The 21,522-nt window shown below is 38.6% G+C and overlaps 1 protein-coding gene across 3 annotated transcripts in view; it reads right to left on the bottom strand.

Annotated features, from left to right (window-relative positions):
• LOC134225727 (serine proteinase stubble) overlaps nt 1-21,522 on the bottom strand; it is a 605,887-nt gene that overhangs the window by 62,106 nt on the left and 522,259 nt on the right. For all 3 annotated transcript variants that reach the window (XM_062706032.1, XM_062706033.1, XM_062706034.1), the window contains 6 exons: nt 17,849-18,191; nt 17,374-17,642; nt 17,152-17,297; nt 16,758-17,085; nt 7,008-7,197; nt 6,519-6,816 (listed from right to left, as the gene is read on the bottom strand). In XM_062706032.1, the coding sequence (XP_062562016.1) occupies nt 6,519-6,816; nt 7,008-7,197; nt 16,758-17,085; nt 17,152-17,297; nt 17,374-17,642; nt 17,849-18,191 (1,574 nt within the window). The remainder of the gene's footprint in view (nt 1-6,518; nt 6,817-7,007; nt 7,198-16,757; nt 17,086-17,151; nt 17,298-17,373; nt 17,643-17,848; nt 18,192-21,522) is intronic.

The following is a 21,522-nucleotide window of genomic DNA, read 5'->3' as shown; positions in this document are numbered from 1 at the left end:
TGTCGTTTGGCAGAAAGAACCATTTGGCCCGAAAATTTCCTTTCTGCAAAACAAACATTTCAGCCAAACGGCATTTTCTGCTAAATGACCTATTCAGCTAAACGACTTTTTGGTATAATGTCCAATTCAGCCACACGACACTTTCGACCGAGTTCCCATTTCGGCCAAATCACCCTTTTTGCCAATTGAGCTATTCACACAACTTTTTTTTAGCCAAAGGAACTGTTTGACCAAATGACGTTTTCGGCAAAATAATTCTAGAGTAGATGGGCTTCAGCAAAATGATTTGTTTGGTCGAACGACATATTAGGCCAAACAATTTTCGACCTTTCCAACAAATAGTTTCAACTATATAGGCTAACGGACTAATGTTGGTCATATAAATGCTTTACTGTCCTCCATTGTTTGTTGGGCGTTATAGCATTCAGAAAAAGTTCCAAAAATTCCATTCCAACATTTTTTTTTGATTAATATTAGATTTGGGTCAATCCTCTCTACGATTTCAGAATTATTCCAGAAACCGTTGGGGTCAGTTGTCGCCGTGACCATTTACAAATTCGTGTCAAAACAGATCACGACTTCACAAAACAATTATGGGAATGATATTTCCCTGGGCCACTCAGGTTCAATCCTGCCACAATCTGGGGGAAACCTCTGGAATGGCCATTTTTTAAATTGAGCCAAAATAGATCGTGCGATACCTCAAACTTGATGATTAAACAAAACAATGACCGGAATGATGTTTTCAAGGTTCTTTTAATGATGGGAATGTTATTTTTAGAGTTCCTGGGCCACATCGGCTATTCAAAATTGAGTTAAAATAAGTCGTGTATCAGCGTAAGCTTCATGATTTTACAAAACAATGATGGGAATGATATTTTTAGGGTCCCTTGGCGACTTGGGTTGAATCCGACTAAACTAGGCTTGATTTTCATAACCTGTTTTGATCAAATTGAACAAGATATTCTTTAGTAGGTTTCACTGATCGCAGCCAATTTGGCTAAATGGCCTAAGAGCCACAAAAGCACAATTTATTTCATTGTATCGTGAAATCATCAAGTATGAGTTGGCACACGTTCTATTTCGAAAATGAATTTTAAAAAATGGCAATTTTGCAGGTCTTCGTATTGTAGCCGATGTAACCGGATTGAACCCAAGTTTTGTAAAATCACGAAGTTTGAGGTGCCGCTCAATCTATTTTGGTTCAAGTTAGGAAATGGCCATTCCGGAGGTCTCCCGGATTGTGGCCGGATTGAACCCGAGTTGCCCAAGAATCCTAAAAATATAATTCCCGTAATTGTTTTTTTGAAATCATGAAGTTTGAGATGTCGCACGAACTATTTTAGGAAGTAAACATTCCGGAGGTCTCTCGAATGGAGACCGGAGGTCGTCCGATAAGTGGTCATTCAAAAATGACGTCACAGGAGGGCGTAGGGTCCAAGGTTTTGTGTCAAATGTCAACTTTGCAGGTCTTTGGATATAGTGGCCGATGTGGCCCAGGAACCCCAAAAATATTATTTCATCATTTTTTTGTAAAATCATGAAGTTTGACCTATTTTGGCTCAATTTATGAAATGATTATTTTGGCCAGATAGAACCCGAGTGGCCCAGGAACCCCAAAATTATCATTTCCCTTATTTTTTGTGAAATCATGAAGTTTGAGATGTCACACGACCTATTTTGACTCAATCTAGGAAATGGCCAATCCGGAGATCCTCCGGATTGTGATCGGATTAAACCTGTGTGGTCCATAAACCCCAAGAATATCATTCTCATAATTGTTTTATAAAATCATGAAGTTTTAAGTACCACAGGTCAGGATTTACCCATTCATCTGGATCGAATGCAACTTGTTGCGAAGGAATCGGCCAAGAAATGTGGTTTTTACAGCAGTTTTATTTTTGAAAGCTCTTAAAACAGACGTCAGGAACGAAAAGGTTAATAAGTACATATATTGAAATAATGGAGGAGATATCTGCCGATTTTTGCACACAAACATACATACATACACTCACTCACGGATATCATCTAAATTCGTCGAACCAGTGGCGTAGCCAGAAAATTGGTCTGGGGGGGGTTTTCTGAACATTTTTTAATTTCGAGAAGGTTCGAAAAAAAAAATTCTTCTAAAAATTTTGTCTCTGGGGGGGGGGGGTATGTCCAAATCCACCCCCGTGGCTACGCCACTGCGTCGAACAGATTCTATATCACTATTGGTCTTAAGGCCTCCTATAGAAAGTTTGTTTTTAGAGAGAACATATGCCTTTCGGTACACTGGAGTAACAATTCCTGGACTCTGAAAACGCTAGAAGGACTTTGTCCAATCCCCAAGCTTTATCGTGATATTTGTTAAGTAATCTGAATAGGAATATAGCTGCGATCTTTTTAACCTGTTCGATTGGCTTTTGATTGAAACTTGACAGTTCGATGGTTATTTATCCTAACAAAATGCATGAATAAATTCCATCAAAAACACGGTCGAACATTATCTTCGATGGTTTAAATTCGTTTTATGGTATCTAACCATGTACTACTTTAAATGTAATTTGAACTACAACAAACGGCACTTTAATTGAATTCGCCGAGTCGGTTAAACTTCATCAGTAGTTACTGTTTCGGAAACTCACGTTAGCGAACTGAAAGTTCTACGAATTGTGATTTCAAAACTTTAAAAGCAGCAAACTTTTCGCAAATAGAAAAGCACACTGAGCTATGTACGTTACCGAGTCCTTCCTCCAAATCTCGTTTCTTCGCGTCATAAAGACAGTTCACAAATTACGTAACGCAAAATTGATCAATCTCAGACCCGCTTTCTTCCCAATAGTAACTAGTTCTCCATGAATATTAACAGCGGTACGTAATTTGTGAATAGTTCTATACTGGTGATTCTGTTTCTTCATTGCAGCCGGAATCTACAACTTGCACTAAAGGCTTCGGCATCATTCAAAAATCCCTTTTGGGATTTCTCTCCTATTACATACAAAGTGTATACTTTTTTCTTTTTCTTGAAAATAACAAGCCGATGTATTGTTGGCAGAGCCTTTATTAAACTGGGAAAGATATACACAAACAGCCACGGCAGGAAGCGACTCCAATGCTGATGATACGTCGTCATCGCTGTAAGATCGGTTTCAGCATAGCTGAAGAAAATCGCAGACAGAAATAAACGGTTGAAGAGGTCAAACAAATGAAAAGCAATTCCAGGATATTTTACTGCAGGACGAGCCACATTGCCAGCATTTGGCGCGAAAAGGCGAACTAACGGAGCGAGGGTAAAAATCGTCTGTGCTCTTGGATAATGCGATGGAGCGTCGCTAAAATCTTGGGAATAGATTCAATTTTCTAAATGCATGTGGTTAGGCTTCCACTTCCCTCGAGATGGTTCACATTTGCGGTTCGGGTCGGGGTAAATATGGAAGCATTTTCCAAACTTGTGCGACGATGGCGGGTGCTACCAGTGCAGTGGGAGAGTACTTGCACGAACAAGCGTACGAACGTATGAATAAATGTACTCTGGTAGTTTAATTCCCTTCTGGGATGTCCTGATGCTTCTCGTTGTGAGCTGTTGTGCAAACGACTGTTAAGGGTTCAGTGAGCAAAGGATAATTGAACTAACGCATTGTTATTCATAAAGTATCATGTGGATGTCACATTGTATCACACTTAGCATAATTATCATTTAAATGTTTTGTATAAGAAGTCGTATGCAGTGCAGTGTTTATGTAGATAGACATAAAAAAAAAGAGAAAAGACATAAACATGTCTGAAACCTAAGCAAAAATAATAGTTTTACGTTTTTTTACTTAAATCAAACTAGCGATTTTTTTTCACGTACAATGCGAACCGTCGAGTTTTTTACGTATGGATTGAAAGAAAAAATCTCAGATTCAACACTATTAGGTATCGTTCGAAGAGTGCAATTTCACTGATGTATTATTTGTGTTATAACTAGTTTTACGTTTACTTTCAGTATATCTATTTTTCGCTTGTATGAAAACAGGCCATTTTCTGCTCTAGAGAGAAACTATTTTCGTAGTGGTAAGAAACATTTTTCAATCATCACTCTTTCAATCTAGAACATTGTTTGCTCTTAGATTGAGCGTGAATTATGAGCCCTGGTTATAGTACGATGTAATTTTATTCGTTGTCACTTTTCATCTACAGTTAAAATGCTTCCAGTGAAAAGATTTCTTTTATATTTAAATTCAACTTTTCATGTTATCGACTTTCGTCGTAGCAAAAAGTAATGCTATATGGAAAACGATATTGAAGACGGAAACATGTTTTTTGATGAGAAGAATAGTTACGTATATAAGCGAAAAAAAAATCCGCTGCCTCCCGGTGAGAATCGAACTCATACTACAACAGATTAGCATTAGCATTGAGCAATTCGCACAAATTCGTAGGTGGTACGAGCCTGGACTATTGTATGAGAGTAGCATCACTTTCATCCGTTACCACAGATATTGATTTGGGGCTAATCACTATATCTTAGATGGAAGCAATGCGCTCTTCAATAGCCCAGATCCTTCTTCCTTTTTGTTCATTCTCCGTTCTTCTTTATTCCATCTTCCTTCTTTCTTCTCTTCCTTCTTCCTTCTCTTCCTTCTTTCTTCTTTTCCTTCTTCCTTCTCTTCCTTCTTCCATCTTATTTCTTTCTTCTTCCTTCGGCTTTATTCCTTCTTCTTTTTCCTTTTTTCTCATTTCTTGTTTGTTCTTCCTTCTTTCTTCTTTTTCTTTTCTTGTTTGCTCCTTTTTCGTTCTTCCTTCTTCCTACTTCCTTCATACTTCTTCATTTTTCCTTCTTATTTCTTCCTTCTTCTTCTTTCTTCTTCCTTCGTCCTTCTTTTTTTGTTTCTTTATTGCAGTGATTTTTAAGTAGCTTCGTCCTTCTTCCTTCGTTCTACGTATTCTGCGTTATTCCTTCATTCTTCTTGTCCTTTATTCTTTCATTCTTTCTCCCTTCTTTCTTGTTTCCTCCTTCTCCCTTCTTTTTTTTTTCCTTCTTCTTTGCTTATTCTTTATTCTCATCTCTCATTTTGTTCATCTAACTAATCACTAATAACTTCACATCACTCAGTTCAATTTTTTCACATGTCACTTCTCACTTCTAACTTTCCCCTACACAATTCTTACTTGTCACTACTCCCTACATACTTTGAGCATCTCATTTCACACTTAATAAGAACACATACTTTGACTCACGTCATACAAAAACAAGGCACTATCAACACGTATGTAAACATCAATTTTCACTGTAAACAAATGACGTCACTGCTATCGCTGCACGGGACGAAGCTAGCCAACGCTCTACAATTGAGTTTGTTTTTTTTGCACTCGTTCGTACTGCGACAGCAATCACGTCACTTTTGAACTGTCATTTTCTTTACGAGCCTACCATGATTCTGTATACCGTTACTTTAACTATTCCGCCAAATGGCATTCGGCCTAACGACCCTTTCAGCCGAATGACTCTAAACCATTTGAACCACTAGCTGCTCATTTGTTGTTCGTATCAGCCTAAACAGTTTCACCGGAAAACCATATTCAGACCTAATCTCTCACACCAATTTTTTGTGCACTCAATCGTACACTACTTTGAACTCAACGAACCTGGTGAGTCTGCAATGCCCACTCTTAAAATTTATCAAGGATCAGTTGAGGGTTAAACATTTGATCCGTTGTAGATCGGCCCTCGCAAAAATCGGCCTGGTATTCGCCATCGAAAGACACTTGTTTATAGATTGGATATATGAGGCCATCCAAACAGCAGGTGGGTGTAATTTATAAATAAAGTGGTGACGCAGTTACTCACTTCTAAGTTTGAGAAGCTCAATCAGGATCTTCTTCTTCCCAGTGGATTTACTGTTCCTCTTATTATTGTATGCAATTTGAAACTAAAAGTCCTTACAGAAAATTTAGTTTGTAAATTTAAAAACTCATGTAAAAATACCTATTAAGAGACCGACTGTATATATTGATGTCCATTTTAGGAACGGTTACGCAGTCTTAAAGGAATTAAGCAAAATGTTTTTTTTATTTATCCGACGATGCCCCGTGTTGAAACGTCGAATAAAAACAACATTTTATATCAATCCTTTAAGACTTCAACAATTTCGAACTATAGAATCATAATCGGAGATGCATCTTCAAAAATGCCGCGCTGTTATTCGAATCTCCGCGAACGTGGATGACACCCCTCCAAGTACCATTATCATTCATTCGATTCCCATGCAAACCACTCACGCCAGCCATGCAGTCATTGCATATTCAGCAGCATTGTAAAACCAGCGGGTAAACAAAATTGAGCACCAGAATTTCAATTCACTTCGTTCTGCGCGTAATGGTGCAAGCATTAAGTGGCAGCATGATGATGCTTGAGCGAGCAACGCCCTCACCCTGGCAAACGAACAAACTGCATGCAGAGGAAGTTTGTTTGCACAACAGCTTCAATTATTTAGCGTAAGTCTGTTTGAGAAGTAATTTGGAAAGTTTTCCTCCCCCATAGCCGAACTTACCTCCTGCAGAACCGATGGCAACGTGCCACCCTCGCTGAGCCTGCCCCAACCGGTGACGGTGGCATTTTCACCGATTAGCAGATCATCCGTCGCTGGCAGACAGATTGGACTTATGTGCGGAGCGAACACGAGCGGCTGTTCCAGCTTCACCAGTGCCAGATCAAACTCATAAGTGAAGAAGTTGTACTTTGGATGGACTACTTTCCTCGCGACGGCACGTTCCGTGTACGGCAATTGCTCCTGCACGTGCGAAAAGTCATACTCTCCGACCCGTATCCGTATCTGGGACGTCAGCAGGCTAGACAATAATTAGAGAGAGAAGAATTACAAACACGTATCGTCGCAAAATTCATACCGGAATGGATCCCAAACGAGATGCAAGCATGGAACGTGAATTTGGTGAACTTTCTCCACACACACTTCAACCAGCGCCACCGTTCGAATGGTCCGGAGCGTTCGTAATCGTAAATTAAAGAGGACTTCAATTACTCATCTACACAGTGCCCAGCGGTGGCAATCCAGTTGTCGTTGATCACAGCCCCGCCGCAGCGATGCGTACTGGAGAAACCGAAAAAGGACGTCCGCCGGACCGACACTTGCCACGGCCACCGTCCGAAGGGGGCATTTTTGCCACCCACAATCCGCGTCTCCGGTCGACCCATCGTTTGCACGCCGCATTCTGTAGAACGTGAGGAAATGAAACAAAGTTTGATTAGAAGGCAATATGAAATAAGAAAAAAATGTTCACATGTGTTTTTGATGCCATAAAAAATTAGAAGCGTACATATTACAGAATGATTGTGTCATAGTGAACAGAGGATTTTTTTTAGATCTTTTTAGTGGAAGGTCTTCACTTTTCATAGAATGAAATATTACTATTGAGCCTAGTACGGAATATGAAGTCGGCTTGATTATTGACAAAATCATAGACATGGTGACTGTGAGAATCAGATGTGAGCAGATGTTGTAAAGTTCTATTCTTTCAATTAAATGAGGTATTGTTATTAAAAAACTCAAAAGTGCAGCCCAGTAAGATTGCACGCAAAGGTGACGTAGGCCTACGTAGCTGTGCGTAATGGATGGCATTTGTATCCACATTTTATACTGCTACCAAAAACAATTTTCTACCGTCGCCCAGCGATTATATTTGGCATTTTGAAGAACATTCGGCGTGGCTCAACCTCCACTTCTATAAAATGATGGCTCTGAAAAAAACCGGTCACCAACAGCAACAAAATCAAATTCAGAAGTTTACTCCACTACTACTAACGACAACATCAGCCACTCGTTATTTGCCACTTAAAAACTATAGACGCTATTCAGGCGAACACATTCCTCCGACGAGCACTCGTGATTCTGCTACCGACGGATTTTTTTATGTACTTTTATGAAAAATTTCTCTCGGCTTAAACTTTTATTGAATTTATTGGTTTTGACGTCCGATATACGCATTCTCTATTTTTTATGTAAAATGTTTGGCCCTGAAAAGGACCGATTATCTTTCAATCAGGTGTCTTTCCATTCACTAACTGAACAATGCTGATAAAATTTCTGCGCGACCGCTACCGACGTTTTCATGGAAACGTATCCGCTCTTGGCGAATTCACCTTTGAACTGAGGATTGTAGTCAAATCCGCAAGCTTCTCAATTTTGATGCCTGTGCTTGCGATGCACGCATGGAATTGGTTAGTTTATTATTTCTGAACTTTTTAACAATTAGGGTAACGGTACCAATAGTGGAGGTATTAGTACATCCACAAAAGAAAATATTTTTTAAAAATTGATAATTATGGGAAATTCACCGCTTTAATATTTTAGTCAATAGATAAACTAATAAATTTGCTAACAAAAATGAGATAGATGTCATTTGACATCAACAATTACCAAATATTGCTTGCACCACTATGGGTACACTGTTCCTTTAGTGGCGGTAAAAAATAATTTTGGTTCCTATAGTGGTGCTATCCATTGGTTTCTTATGAGACTCGCCACTATTGGTACAGTTGCACCACTATAGGTGCAAGGGAGTCAATTTTGTTAATAAAAATCTTTGTTTTCAATAGTTTTTCAAGCGAAATCGTAAGATAAGTTGCATTTATCAGGATATTTAAACCACGACGCATCAACTGAAATCATCGTAAACTATATAAATATGATAAATCTCATTAAAACCCTACTACCTCCACTATTGGTGCTACCTCCACTAAGGGTACGGTTACCCTATTGTTGCGTACGCTCAGCCTACGTCACAGCACCTACACACTACAATCAACGAAGTGTCTACCTGATCATCAAAACAACTTGCGCCAAGATAACAAGCTGTCAGATACCTGTTTGGAGATGCGGAAAATTAATTGAAACGAAATATGATCAAATTATTTCTCCTGAATTCACTATAAGCTTATTTGATTTTCTGCAATCGTTTGTTAAACTAGTAGCTAGTAGGTCAACATTTCTAAATAATTTGTAGTCGCACTAAATAGTATTTGTTTGAAACTAGATCTCATATGAAACTTATTTTACGTAACCTATGCAGTTGCGAATATCTATAGAATTTATATATATTATCACGGTGCCCCATCTGCAAGAAAGGCGACAAGCTAGAGTGTGAGAACTTTCGAGCGATCACCATCCTTAATGCCGCCTACAAAGTGATATCCCAGATCATCTTCCGTCGTCTGTCACCATTAGTGAATGAGTTCGTGGGAAGTTATCAAGCCGGCTTCGTTGACGGCCGCTCGACGACGGACCAGATCTTTACTGTACAGCAATTCCTTCAAAAATGCCGTGAACACCAGGTTCCAACGCACCATCTGTTCGTTGATATCAAGGCGGCATACGACAGTATAGACCGCGTAGAGCTATGGAAAATAATGGACGATAACAGCTTCCCTGGGAAGCTTACCAGACTGATCAAAGCAACGATGGATGGTGTGCAAAACTGTGTGAAGATTCCGGGCGAACACTCCAGTTCGTTCAAATCGCGCCGGGGACTAAGACAAGGTGATGAACTTTCGTACCTGTTGTTCAACATAGTGTTAGAAGGTGTCATGCGGAGAGCCGGGTGTAACAGCCGGGGTACGATTTTCAACAGATCCAGTCAATTTATTTGTTTCGCGGATGACATGGACACTGGGTGCAAAGGTGGCAGAACTGAAACCCGCCTGAAACGTGAAGCAACCAAAGTTGGACTGGTGGGGAATGCATCGAAGACAAAGTACATGCTTGTGGGCGGAACCGAGCGCCAAAGGGCCAGCCTGTGAAGCAGTGTTACGATAGACGGGGATACCTTCGAGGTGGTCGAGGAATACGTCTACCTCGGATCCTTGCTAACGGCTGATAACAATGTTAGTCGTGAAATACGAAGGCGCATCATCTGTGGAAGTCGGGCTCTAGCCTACTACGGGCTCCGGAAGAAACTGCGGTCAAAAAAGATTCGCCAACCAAATGTGTCATGTACAAGACGCTAATAAGACCGGTTGTCCTCTACGGACATGAAACATGGACAATGCTCGAGGAGGACTTGCAAGTACTCGGAGAATTCGAAAGACGGGTGCTTAGGATCATCTCTGGCGGTGTGTGGCGGCGAAGAATGGACCACGAGCTCGCCCAACTCTACGGCGAACCCAGTATCCAGAAGGTAGCTAAAGCCGGCAGGGTACGATGGGCAGGACATCTTGCAAGAATGCCGGACAGCATCCCTGCAAAGATGGTGTTTGCTTCCGATCCGGCAGGTATAAGACGGCGTGGAGCGCAGCGAGTGAGATGGGCGACTGGTGGTGCAAAACGACTTGGCTAGCGTGGGGCGTATTCGAGTATGGAGAGATGCGACCTCGAACCGTGTATTGTGGCGTCAAATTGTTGATTCATTGTTATCTGTTTAGATGTAGACTAAATAAATGAAATGAATGAAATGAAGGCTGTGTTGAAATTTCACTTTTACAGTTAATCGCCTATATTTGGAATGGTAGGCATGGAATGTAAAACAACAATATTGCCAATGACAACAACATTGTCGTTTCTTGTAAATGTTGGGACAAACTCAACTCACAATAAGCGTTTGCCCCAAACTGCAACAGAATAGTGTGGGATGCATGATATACGCAGTATATATTATCGTCACAAGGTTAGATTCAAATACTCTTGGTATTTAAAATTAACCGTGTAGAAGAAACGCAAAGCTCAGAAGACTGAAAACGCAAAATCGTAAAAGCTTGTTGAAAAGAAACTTCTTACGTGGGTGTAGCGGAAACAGATATGATGGTAGATCGTTCGAATACACGAGAGAAAGAGAAAGAGACAAGGACGCTTGGTGTTCTGAGTGAGAGGAAAGACTCGTCCACGAGTTTGCTCGAGAAGTCGTCTGAATTGCTTAAACATTCAGTATACGATTTTTGGAGCGTAAGCACGTTCCTGTTCCGATCCCGACTTTTGGCACACGTGGTTAACTCTAATTCGGACGATGGATATCGAGATGTACCACAATGGCGTGGTTGATGCTCCCTCGAAGTAAGTATAAGGCAATAAACTATTCAAGTCTAATGGAAATAATGATTGCGCTGACATTGCTTCCATCGGTAAAAAACAGATAAACCGAACCAAAAATTGATAAATCCGTGTGGATACTTGGCAAGAAAAAAAAAGATAAGCCATACGAAGCCAAAGGCAAAAAAGCATGATAAGCCTTTCAGTAAGACAGATCAGCAATATGTTTAAAAAAAGGTGAACCATAATTCTAGGCAAAAAATAAAGGTAAGCATATGGTAGTTGAACAAAAAGGCAAAGAAACAAGATAAGCTTTTTACTGAAAATGTGGTAAGCCATAAGACAGTGACACAATGTGAATGTCGGAAGCAAAATAATAATAATAATAATAATAATAACAAAAAAATAACAAAAATAATGGGTTCTAAATGAGTAAAACAAATTTTCAGGAAAAAGAAAAGTCGAAGTCGGAGGCGTTGCCACAAAAAAGCATTACCAGTACTAAATCCTCCAAAAGGTTGTCGGTACCAACAATCGCTCCTCCAAAGAAAAAATCGAAATTGTTAACTGCAACTCAGAACAGAACAGGTGTCAGCAGTATTGAGAAGGTACTCGTGCAGATCATCACATCACAGAAGAAGAAAAAGTCTAAATAGAATACGGCAATACAACAGCTAACGGAATCACATTCCAGTAACGCTAATCTCACCGAAGAGTTAGCCAAGGCACGTGAAACGATTCGGGAACTGCAAACAAGTTTGTCATCCATCCGGAGCGAAGCTGGGGATGTCAACAGTGCGGAATTTGAACCCAGCAGTATCAAACGGCATACCAAACAACCACAAGAGGCTTCTATTGAGATGTCGCGTTTTGTAACATCGATGAATCAAATCTCTGTGTCATGGATCAGTGTGCCGGAGTGCAAGTCGAACGTTGATGGCGAAGATATTTCAAAGCTGGTTTACGATGCGTGGCAGGATTTGATGATGAATTCGTTGGCGTTAGCTGGTATCATGGACGAAGCTTTACAATTTTCTGTTTTTAAAGTTAAGGCTGGCCAAAAGCTCTTGGAAGTGTACAGAACAACAGTGTCATCTAGTGAAGCTCCAGATGAAAGGATTTTTCCTTACTCTAATGCCATGTTTCGACTTAAAACGTATTTCACTTCGACGTCTGATATCATGCTGCTAAGAAGAAAACTTGCTCTCATGTCGCAGCATCCGACCGAATCAGACTTGTTTGTTAGAAGTTTTGTTAGTTTGTTTTGTTGTTCAGAGTGTTTGTTAGAAGAGTTGCATCAGCGGCTAAGCAATGCGAATATCCAGATGGCAAACAGATCGAAGAAATTCTGAGTACGGTAGCCGAGCAAGCCAAGTATAAGTAGGTAAGGATTGCTGCACTCAACATGATGAGCTGTAAAGCTTCGCGCGCAGATCTAATCGATAAGGTTCGAGAGCCAAAAGAGCCAAAAGATCGAAAATGATCGTCTGCCGCGCATTTAGAGAAGTAGTCGGTTTTCGACGATGTTTTTGGGTCTATAAGTATCAGTTATCAATGTTTAGACATAAACTTAATTATCTGTTAACATTATTTGTGTTTTACTTCTGAAATATGAGAATTACGGCAGTTTGAAAAGCTCATAACAATTAGGCTAGATGTACCAGTTGTGGCTACAGCACCAAATGTCGCACTAGTGCTTTATAAATGGCCAATCAAATCACCTCAAACCAAGTTCATATCAATAAAGCTTTTTTTTTGTTTTTTATTCTTTATTACTGAGACTTTTAGCCCGAGGCTGGCTCGTCTCGAATAAAGCATATTCATATGATACGATAACACCTTTGATTTCCTCCAAAACAAGCAAAGCATAATTGTAAACATTGATTTTGCTTAATTTTGACGTCTTAATTTGACGTTTTGGCCAATCCCATAAGAAAACAATGGGATTCGTCAAATAAGGAACTAAAATTAAGAATAGTGCCACAACTGGTGCATGCGTTCCTATTATGGATTTATCAATTTTGAGGATTATAACAAATTTTATTGTGGTTTTGATAGCTGTTCTAAGGAGCAGGAAGAAAAACCTTTCGCTTGACATATAAAGTCCACCCAAAGCATTTTACTCATTTTCAAAAAAATAGTTGTTCTTATGAATGGCGACGATTGGTACACCCACCCTATAACTTATCTGTTAAATAACAGTAAATATTCAGCGATTCAACTAAATATACATACAATCCTTAAGACGGTTGTAAATTTTGTCAAATTGTTCGACTATTTACATACTGTTCATAGCAGCTTAAGGGGGAACAAAGATTCCAAGAAATAATTGTTTTTTGATGAAATGTCTCTTACAGCTACGCTATTCAGCTGTATGTTTAATTATGATTGATTTCTTGCATTTGATACTACTATACCAACCTTGTTCGCAAAAAATGGAGAATCTATTCAACAACAGTAGTTCTATAAGCATGTTGAAATAAATGTTTAAGCTATAATTTTGCCTCGATTGTTCAACTGCAAAAACAATAAAAGAGCTACAACAAGATTAATTCAACGCTTGTTACTACAAAGCTTATTACCCGAACTAATAAAGCTTTTGTTCAATGTTTTACAAATAAGGCTGTTTGATACCGTTATTTGTGTAAGATTGGAGGAAACTATTATTCAACATTAGTTTGAGAAATACAGGTTGAATAACGTTGGTTTTGGTGGCATCTAAATTGTTGTAAGGAATATCTCAAATAAAGCTTATTACAAGTTTCTACAACAAGCATTTTTTTATAAAAATGTTAAAAGAAGACTTATTCTTACGGATAATTTTTATCTTGATATTAATTTATGGCTTTCATAAACTATCCATTTTTCAACTAATTAATTTATAGAACTGTGACTGTGACATCAACTCGAACAATCTCGAACGATGTGAGGCTCGAACCCAGGACCCTTCGATTGACATCCGCCTGCTCTTCCGGTGCTCCATGCAAGGTCATATAAATCGACCATGTTAAATGTAGTTATGTAGTTAAATGTATTTAACACCAAATTGAACAATTTATTGCACAAACATTGCATAAATAACATTTGAACATGTTTATTAAAAAAAATGTATATGACAACAGTATTGTTGAAAACATTTGCACAGTAACGTTTGTACAAATTCAGATGAGCATCGAATGTAGTTGCCCTGATTGCAGTTTAAGAATCGTTGAATAATGAATTCTGAAACAATCTGCTTCCAATAGTCAATCCGTGCGCGCATCCGTTGCCCATCACTGTCAGAACAGCAATAACAAACAGTTTTGGTCTGAAATTATGCTTTTTAGTATAATTTTATGATATTAGGCAAAAACAAGCTTTATACCATTCGTAAGATCTGGTACAGCTTTGAGTTCTGCGAATGTCGCTGCATTTTCCACTGTTTTGTGTTGTACTTGTAGCGTCCTACACAACAACCGGTATTTTTCACTAACCACTGATATGATATGTACCACTCTTTTTGAACTTTTTGAAAGATTTATCCATTTTCACAAAAAATCAATGCACATTGACATCCGCACAGCCAGATACGACATAATTGATTTTGTCAACAATGATGAATCAACAGCAATTATGTTGTGTTGAACAACATTTGAAAGAACATCACTATAATTAACAGTTATTATACAGTAAACTTATTTCACTTCTTATTTTACAATTTAATATAAGACACATTACTTCATTGAATTGTACAACTACGGCAGCGCTGTTGAATAACAAATTCTATCAAATGTTATTAAGCATCACATAAACTGCCGTTATACCCATAACTGTCCCATGTATATAGGGAATCACAGCAAACATGGGACAAATATGCGTATGACGGCAGTAAACATGTTATTCAACATCAACTTGATTACACAAAATAGTATTTACTTTGGTGGAATAAAGTATATTTACATACAGTGTATAATACAACCACAGACAAACAGACGTAACAGCTAGAACAATTTCCTGAAAAAATCATCACCCAGTTACTTTATCACCATCTCGCGTGCATGTTGCACGAAATGGTGTTTAGTACGACAATGTCAACAGACGGCGCTAGTGTGAATTGTCAAATCTGAAGGAAAACGATGCGCACGCCTCTAGGTGTGAAACAAGTAATCAATTTATTTGAAACAACCGTTCAGAGCATGGGCGATGAGAATTTAATCAGTGTTACGTCTGTTTGTCTGTGATACAACTGTACTTCACCCTGCCAGGGAAATTTTAGGGCAACATTTATTAAACTTTTATTCGATGCTTTATTCAAACAAAACAGGGAACTAATGCGGTGATTTCAATCAGCATAACATTTATTAAACAACTTCTTAAACATGCTCTATTGTTCAACTACCCTCGCTTCTATACAACAATGGTTCAACAACCTTGTTGATTTATGGCTCTGAATTGTTTCTTGGGATTGGCATCTCCGAGTTGTTCGAACGAGTGTTTGTGGTATTTCTGGGTGTAGCACTACAACAGTTACAATTTTTCGAAAGACGGAAAGAAACAGACGACACAAAACAGGTGGTAAATCATTTAGAAAATTATTTTCATCGTCCAACTTTTCTTGAGCCTTAATTGAAGAAATCGACGTACTTTATAATACATCACGGAGAAGAGGTGTATGATAAAGTAGTAGTGCCAAACTATGTAGTGTATGAAAAGCAAAAGCTATAAATAATAAATGCGAGTTGCTGCTCACTCTCTATTGGTACGTAGACTGTGAACGTAGAAACAAAGACTTTTATTCAATACCTCTTCACAAATTCCTTTTTTGACTATAACACTTTCCTTTGATGCAAAAACCCCTCGGGTTTTTTTGCCCAAAAATAATATTTTGAGGGGGCAACCATTTTCAAAACTTTATTTAATAAATCCGAGTTTTTTCCATTTTAATTTTTTTTATTCCCCGCTACTTACACCACCCTCGATTTTTCGGAGACCAGTAGAACATAATTTAAATTAAATATTTGTAAAGGCCTTATTGGACTTAAAAAAATTTAATTTAAGTTGCGTCCATAAACAATTCAACAAAAATTCCGCGGAAAAATTTAAAATTTCGTTTCGTTTCGAATAATTTCGAATTGAATGGACCTTGATTTCGTATCGTTTCGAGGTCTGGAAAATAAATTTATATTTCGTTTCGTTTCGAATCAACAGAGACATTTAAAATTTCGTTTCGTTTCCTTAAATCTATACTTCTCTAATTCTATCATGAATATGTTGTACGTCTAAGTTAGGAAGATGATATTAGCATTTCCATATATAAATATAAATCGTTTAACTTCACGTAGAAGTAATACCCTCATATCAATTAGTGATTTGCAGTTAGATGGCACCATTTACGAGTCGTCTCATTACAGAATGTTCATCATTGGAAATTTAAAAAATGCTTTGACATGAAACAAAGCGAAGTGCTTTGACAAAAAAAACAAAGTCAAGAGTAGTTTTTAGATCAATAATTGTGAAATATTCTTCCGGGCACCCAAACAAAATCTGTTTGGCTAACTTCTAGAGAAAGGATAACATAGGATTTGAAAAGTTATGCAGATTGCAGTGCCAAGTTTTTTTTGATCCACAACCGTTTTGGTAATATTGACGGTTTCTTCTCATGAACCAATAGAACTTTTTATTAACGGATGATAGACTAAGTAATTTTATGCTCTGTTCAATGTTAGATTATTTACAGTTCCTGTTTTGCCCCAAAAATACCAAACCCCCACTTACCGTAATTCCTTGCGGCTGATATCGTGTATCGTCCTGGTGCCGCCGTATAAAGCTCAGGGGACGACGAGTAACCTTCGTCGCCGATCACAGATGATGCTGACACGTCCACAACCTGAGCATTTGTGTTGGTGTCAATTGAGGTGGCTAAACTGGTGGACTGCACCACCGTCGACGATAACGCAGTCGACGTCGACGTTGTCGTCGTCGTCATCGTCGATGATGACGAGCTTGACGAATACACCGGCGCTGGTCGCCAGGTGCTCGAACTAATAATACTAATCTGGGTAGGATTTTTAATAGTAGTGGTACTTGGTTTGGTCGGCTTGGCCTAAAAATGAATGTTTAATGACCGGAAAACTGTTGATAAGGAAAACGGTAATTAATATCCACTCACCGATGGTTTTGGTTTCAAGACAGTACTTTGAATGTTGTTAGAAATCGATAAAATCGGTTTCTTTGACGGCTTACTCGGTTTCGGAGGCCGCGTTTTCGTTATAAAACTAGGTTCTGTAGTAGCCTGCCAGTGGGTGGTATAAATACCTGTTGAGAATTATATTCGTTAACGCTTTCCACCATTTGACCCACCGCGAAAGATGATTGCAGCCAAGAAACTCACCAGTTGACATACTACTGCCTGCCATCTCCAGGTCCGTCAGCTGCGCAGGCGTCGATAAGGTAGAGTGTTTATGTACAGTGCCCTCTGTTGGCTTTTGACTAAAAAGATGACTGTTGATGTTATTGCTATTACTAGAACTACTAGAGGAGGATGACGATGGTTTCTGGTGCTGATGGTGGTGGTGGTGATTATGCGATGGGCGAATCACCAACGTACCGCCGTTTCCAGGGCGGTAAATCGTCGTGTAGCCATTGCTACTAACGAAAGTACTTTACATTCGAATCAAAGCGTTTGGTTTCAAGGGGTCACAGGGCGCGCAGAGGGGTCACACATGGAAGGAGCAAAAAAGCAAACGGGGAATTCGTGTTATGAGTATTATTTGGTGTTTCAACAGCATAGTGCAGGACAGGTGCTGTGCCACAGTTTTATTAGTTCTTGTTATTTACAAAATCTAGCAGGGTTTTCGTTTAGATACCTAGGTTTCGGTGGCTTATACTTATTGCTGCCGGCCGGCTTCGGCCGGTAGGTTACAGTCTGGTGGTAGTTTTGTGGTATCACATTTTCGGTGAGATTGTGCGAGCAGCAAGACCCGAACATGAACGAGTCCATGCAGACGCCCACGTGCTGGCCCTCGGATTTGATGCATTCCCATACGAACATGCAGGTACCTTCGATGCCGTTCACTGTGCAAGGTTTGGGATTAATCTTGAAGCTGCTGTGACTAGAACCGGTATTTGCTTGCGCTATCCAATATGTGAAGACCAGTAGAATCGATGCGGTCCATCGACTCCACATTGTGGTGGAGCTTCTCAAAGTACCTGCAATTGGAAAGTCAGAAGAAAATGTTGTTATTTTCGTGTTATAAATATTAACAACAGATTATACACAACCAAATAGATGAAACACATTCTTCAAAACAGAGCAAGTTTGTCCTTTGTCAATGTTATTTGCAAATTGCGCAAACTTCCGTTCAATGCAGCTTGTGGCGAGCATATCGGATGAATATTAGTGCCAGAAAAGTAAGTTTTCCCATACATTTTTGGTAGGTATACTTCATTATTAAAATGTTAACACATAGACTTATCTGGTTTATTTTTTATCGAACTTCTGAAAAATGTTAAACTTGTTGTCTTGCAAAATGTTCCATGCATTAACCTAACGTAGACATTATAAGACCATTCAACTAGGAAAAATTAACAAAATGTGATTAGGTACTTATTCCACAGTATAACATAATAGCACCAAAGTGAGTGTTATTAAGGTTATTTTACAGCGCAATTTAAAAAAATCAGCAAATTAGTGCCGAAGATCAGCTAAACATCTTGATGATGCCATGATGCCAAGCTTGATGAATGAAACGAAGAGTGTATCCAGTGTTATGAAAAACTCGAAATATCAAAACTCTTACTCACGATTTAAACCATGCGTTACTTATAACATATCGAACTCATCTTCCAAAAATCATGCATGAGTTGAATCATATGTATGCATCATCGAATGATGTTCTCCTGTGTTGGAAGTAATGTATTGCCGTTTTTCGCATATATCAATGAATAATTTTGCGTAGAGTTCGATCGTTAGCTAGTTAGAGAGAACGCAAAGTAAATACAATAATATTTGCATCGAAGAGCAGAAAATCAATCAAGTGACGAGTTCGGTGGTCTAGTGGCTATCGCTTCTGCCTTACAAGCAGGAGGTCGTGGGTTAGTCCCTTTCCCGTGGCGCTCACGGAGATTCAGAGGATTTCTTGGTCTCTTGTAGCAATGAGTGTTGAACACATTTTTTTCTCCTAATTCTAAATTGACTGTAAGGACGTTTTTGGCATCGTTATTGGTCTTGAATTAACTCCAAAGCATGTACTGTGAGGATAGTTTTGTCACAGACAAACAGACATAACACATTGAACATTTCCTCATCAAATTCATCGTCATACATACACTAGCGGCATCTGTTGTTTCACTTAGTTAGGCAAATCACGAACCAGTAAATTGACCAGTAAATCAGTGAACGATGCGAATTTTGCAAGTGTTATGTCTATTTGTCTGTGGTTTTGTCACCTCAAGAAGGCTATTCATTTGGTGAGCTGTGCATATTTGTTGTTTCTCGGTCAGTCACGATTAGCAACTACGATGTGTACAGTCAATCAAGCTAAAGCTAAGCTCAACCTAAGATCAATGATTGATTTTTCTCGTGTAAACAATTTACGCCTTGATTGATTTCAGAGTGGTCAGGAAGCTAAAGCTTATAACTCAGCCGTCTTCCAACCGATTGTGGAGATTTTGGTATCAATCGATCGATGATCAAGATTTTAACTATTTAAAACAATAAATTGAAGGTACTAAGCTATCGGAAAAATGAATTTTGCCAAGCACTGTTAAAAATCTGTAAACCAACCAATCCCGTACGTGCATCCCAAGCACAGACATCATCGTCGACAGCAGCGCTTTAGATCATGCAAACTTTTTCTTGATTGCTGCAAGTGATTGGAAAGGCCTGTCTGCCTGATGTATTTTATGTTATTTTTTAAAGACTTTCAAAAATATTTTGAAATGAGAGTTCATTATCTTAGTGTAGTAAGCCTGCAGGAAATTAGTAGGGATAAATCATGCACTGCGTTTACAATCTGCGATAACCGTTCTGTGATCTAACTTTAGTATTATATATAGTCGGAACGATATCACTTGCTTTCAAATTCTTTTTACCTTCAATTTACACGAGTTATTCTCACATCTGCTACCTCTGTGCCCTGACCGTAATATCTACAATTAATTAGGATACTTCTAAGAAAAATAGGGTAAACGGCGGTAATGTTGGCCCTGGATGTAACATTGGCTCATCACGCAAATTAATCAATATTTCAGCGATAATACGTCGATTTGCAGGGAGATTTTAACCACTGCTTCTTTAGAAAAGTGTATCAAACATATATCTGCTTCATAACTCTAGATTTATACACTTCTTAAACTATTAAAAGCAATTATGTTGCGAGGAAAATCACTTTGACTCGGGTTTTTAACAGCCATGTTTCGTTGACTTATGCAGGCTGGCTGTGCTAGAGTTTTTCTTTTGCCCAATAAAAGAGTTTTCTGAATGAACATACCTGCTTTCGCACATCAGATGAATGGATAACAACCACACTATGTCAGCTATCATTTTTATTTCACAATTTCTATTAGTATAGCGACATTATCAACCAAAACTTTTCTGGACAATACTGGGGGCACCCGTAGTCAAATGTTGGCATGTGCTTTCGATTTGTAGCACTACGTTAGTATAGGTGAAACTCTATCATCAAACATTCTCACCAATAACCCGTACTGGAGAAAATAACCGAGAGCTGCAGATAGATAGAATATCCGATGCTTGCGATTGAGATGCTGAGAATTTTTGTAAACACAGGTTAATCCACTCAGCGGTTAAGTTTCATTCACGAATTACATAACGCTAAAATCAACCCACACCAAGCCTCTACACTGCAAAAACTCCACACATTTTTATTGGCAAAAATCCATTAATTTAACTCATGATGTTTATTAGCGCACACATAACCACTTTCAACGCGAAGTACATATAGAATCTATAGTCAAATAAAATGTATGTGTGGTCTCTAATATGCAGTTATTAAATTTATGTGTGGACAAAAATAGCATATATTTGGGTTCCCAAATTGCAAAAATTTATGTTTGCGACAAATATATTCAATATGAAGAATTTTCTCAGTGTAGTAATGCTCAATGTATTGTAGGGTTCTGAAATTTATAAAGTCCTGAACGCTCAGACAAGTACCCTCCCACAACCTAAAACGTCATGTAGTTTGTGAATGGGTTGATGCTTTTCTCGAAACACGATATAATCGCTTTCATTTGCACAACATACCAAAAATAATTGCCTACCTTATGGCTTCCAAACACGATTCACGAGAAAGCGATTCAAGCATCAACCTTTTGGGTTCGATACACCATTTTCTTCATAATTTCGCAAATATAATGATTCAATTAGTGTATGAATATCTTCTTTCGCGCGAATCCTAAAAACATTTTCTCATAATGGAACGATACAATGGATCGTATATTTCATTAGATAAACTTTCAACGTCATTTCATGAGAATAATTTCAAGTCAAATTACTTGACAAATACCTTCATCATAA

Source organism: Armigeres subalbatus, chromosome 3 (genome assembly GCF_024139115.2).
Source record: "Armigeres subalbatus isolate Guangzhou_Male chromosome 3, GZ_Asu_2, whole genome shotgun sequence".
In the NCBI taxonomy this organism is placed as follows: Eukaryota; Metazoa; Arthropoda; class Insecta; order Diptera; family Culicidae; genus Armigeres; species Armigeres subalbatus.
Note: the sequence above shows the minus strand (reverse complement) of the source record. Positions and strands in the feature narration are given on the sequence as shown.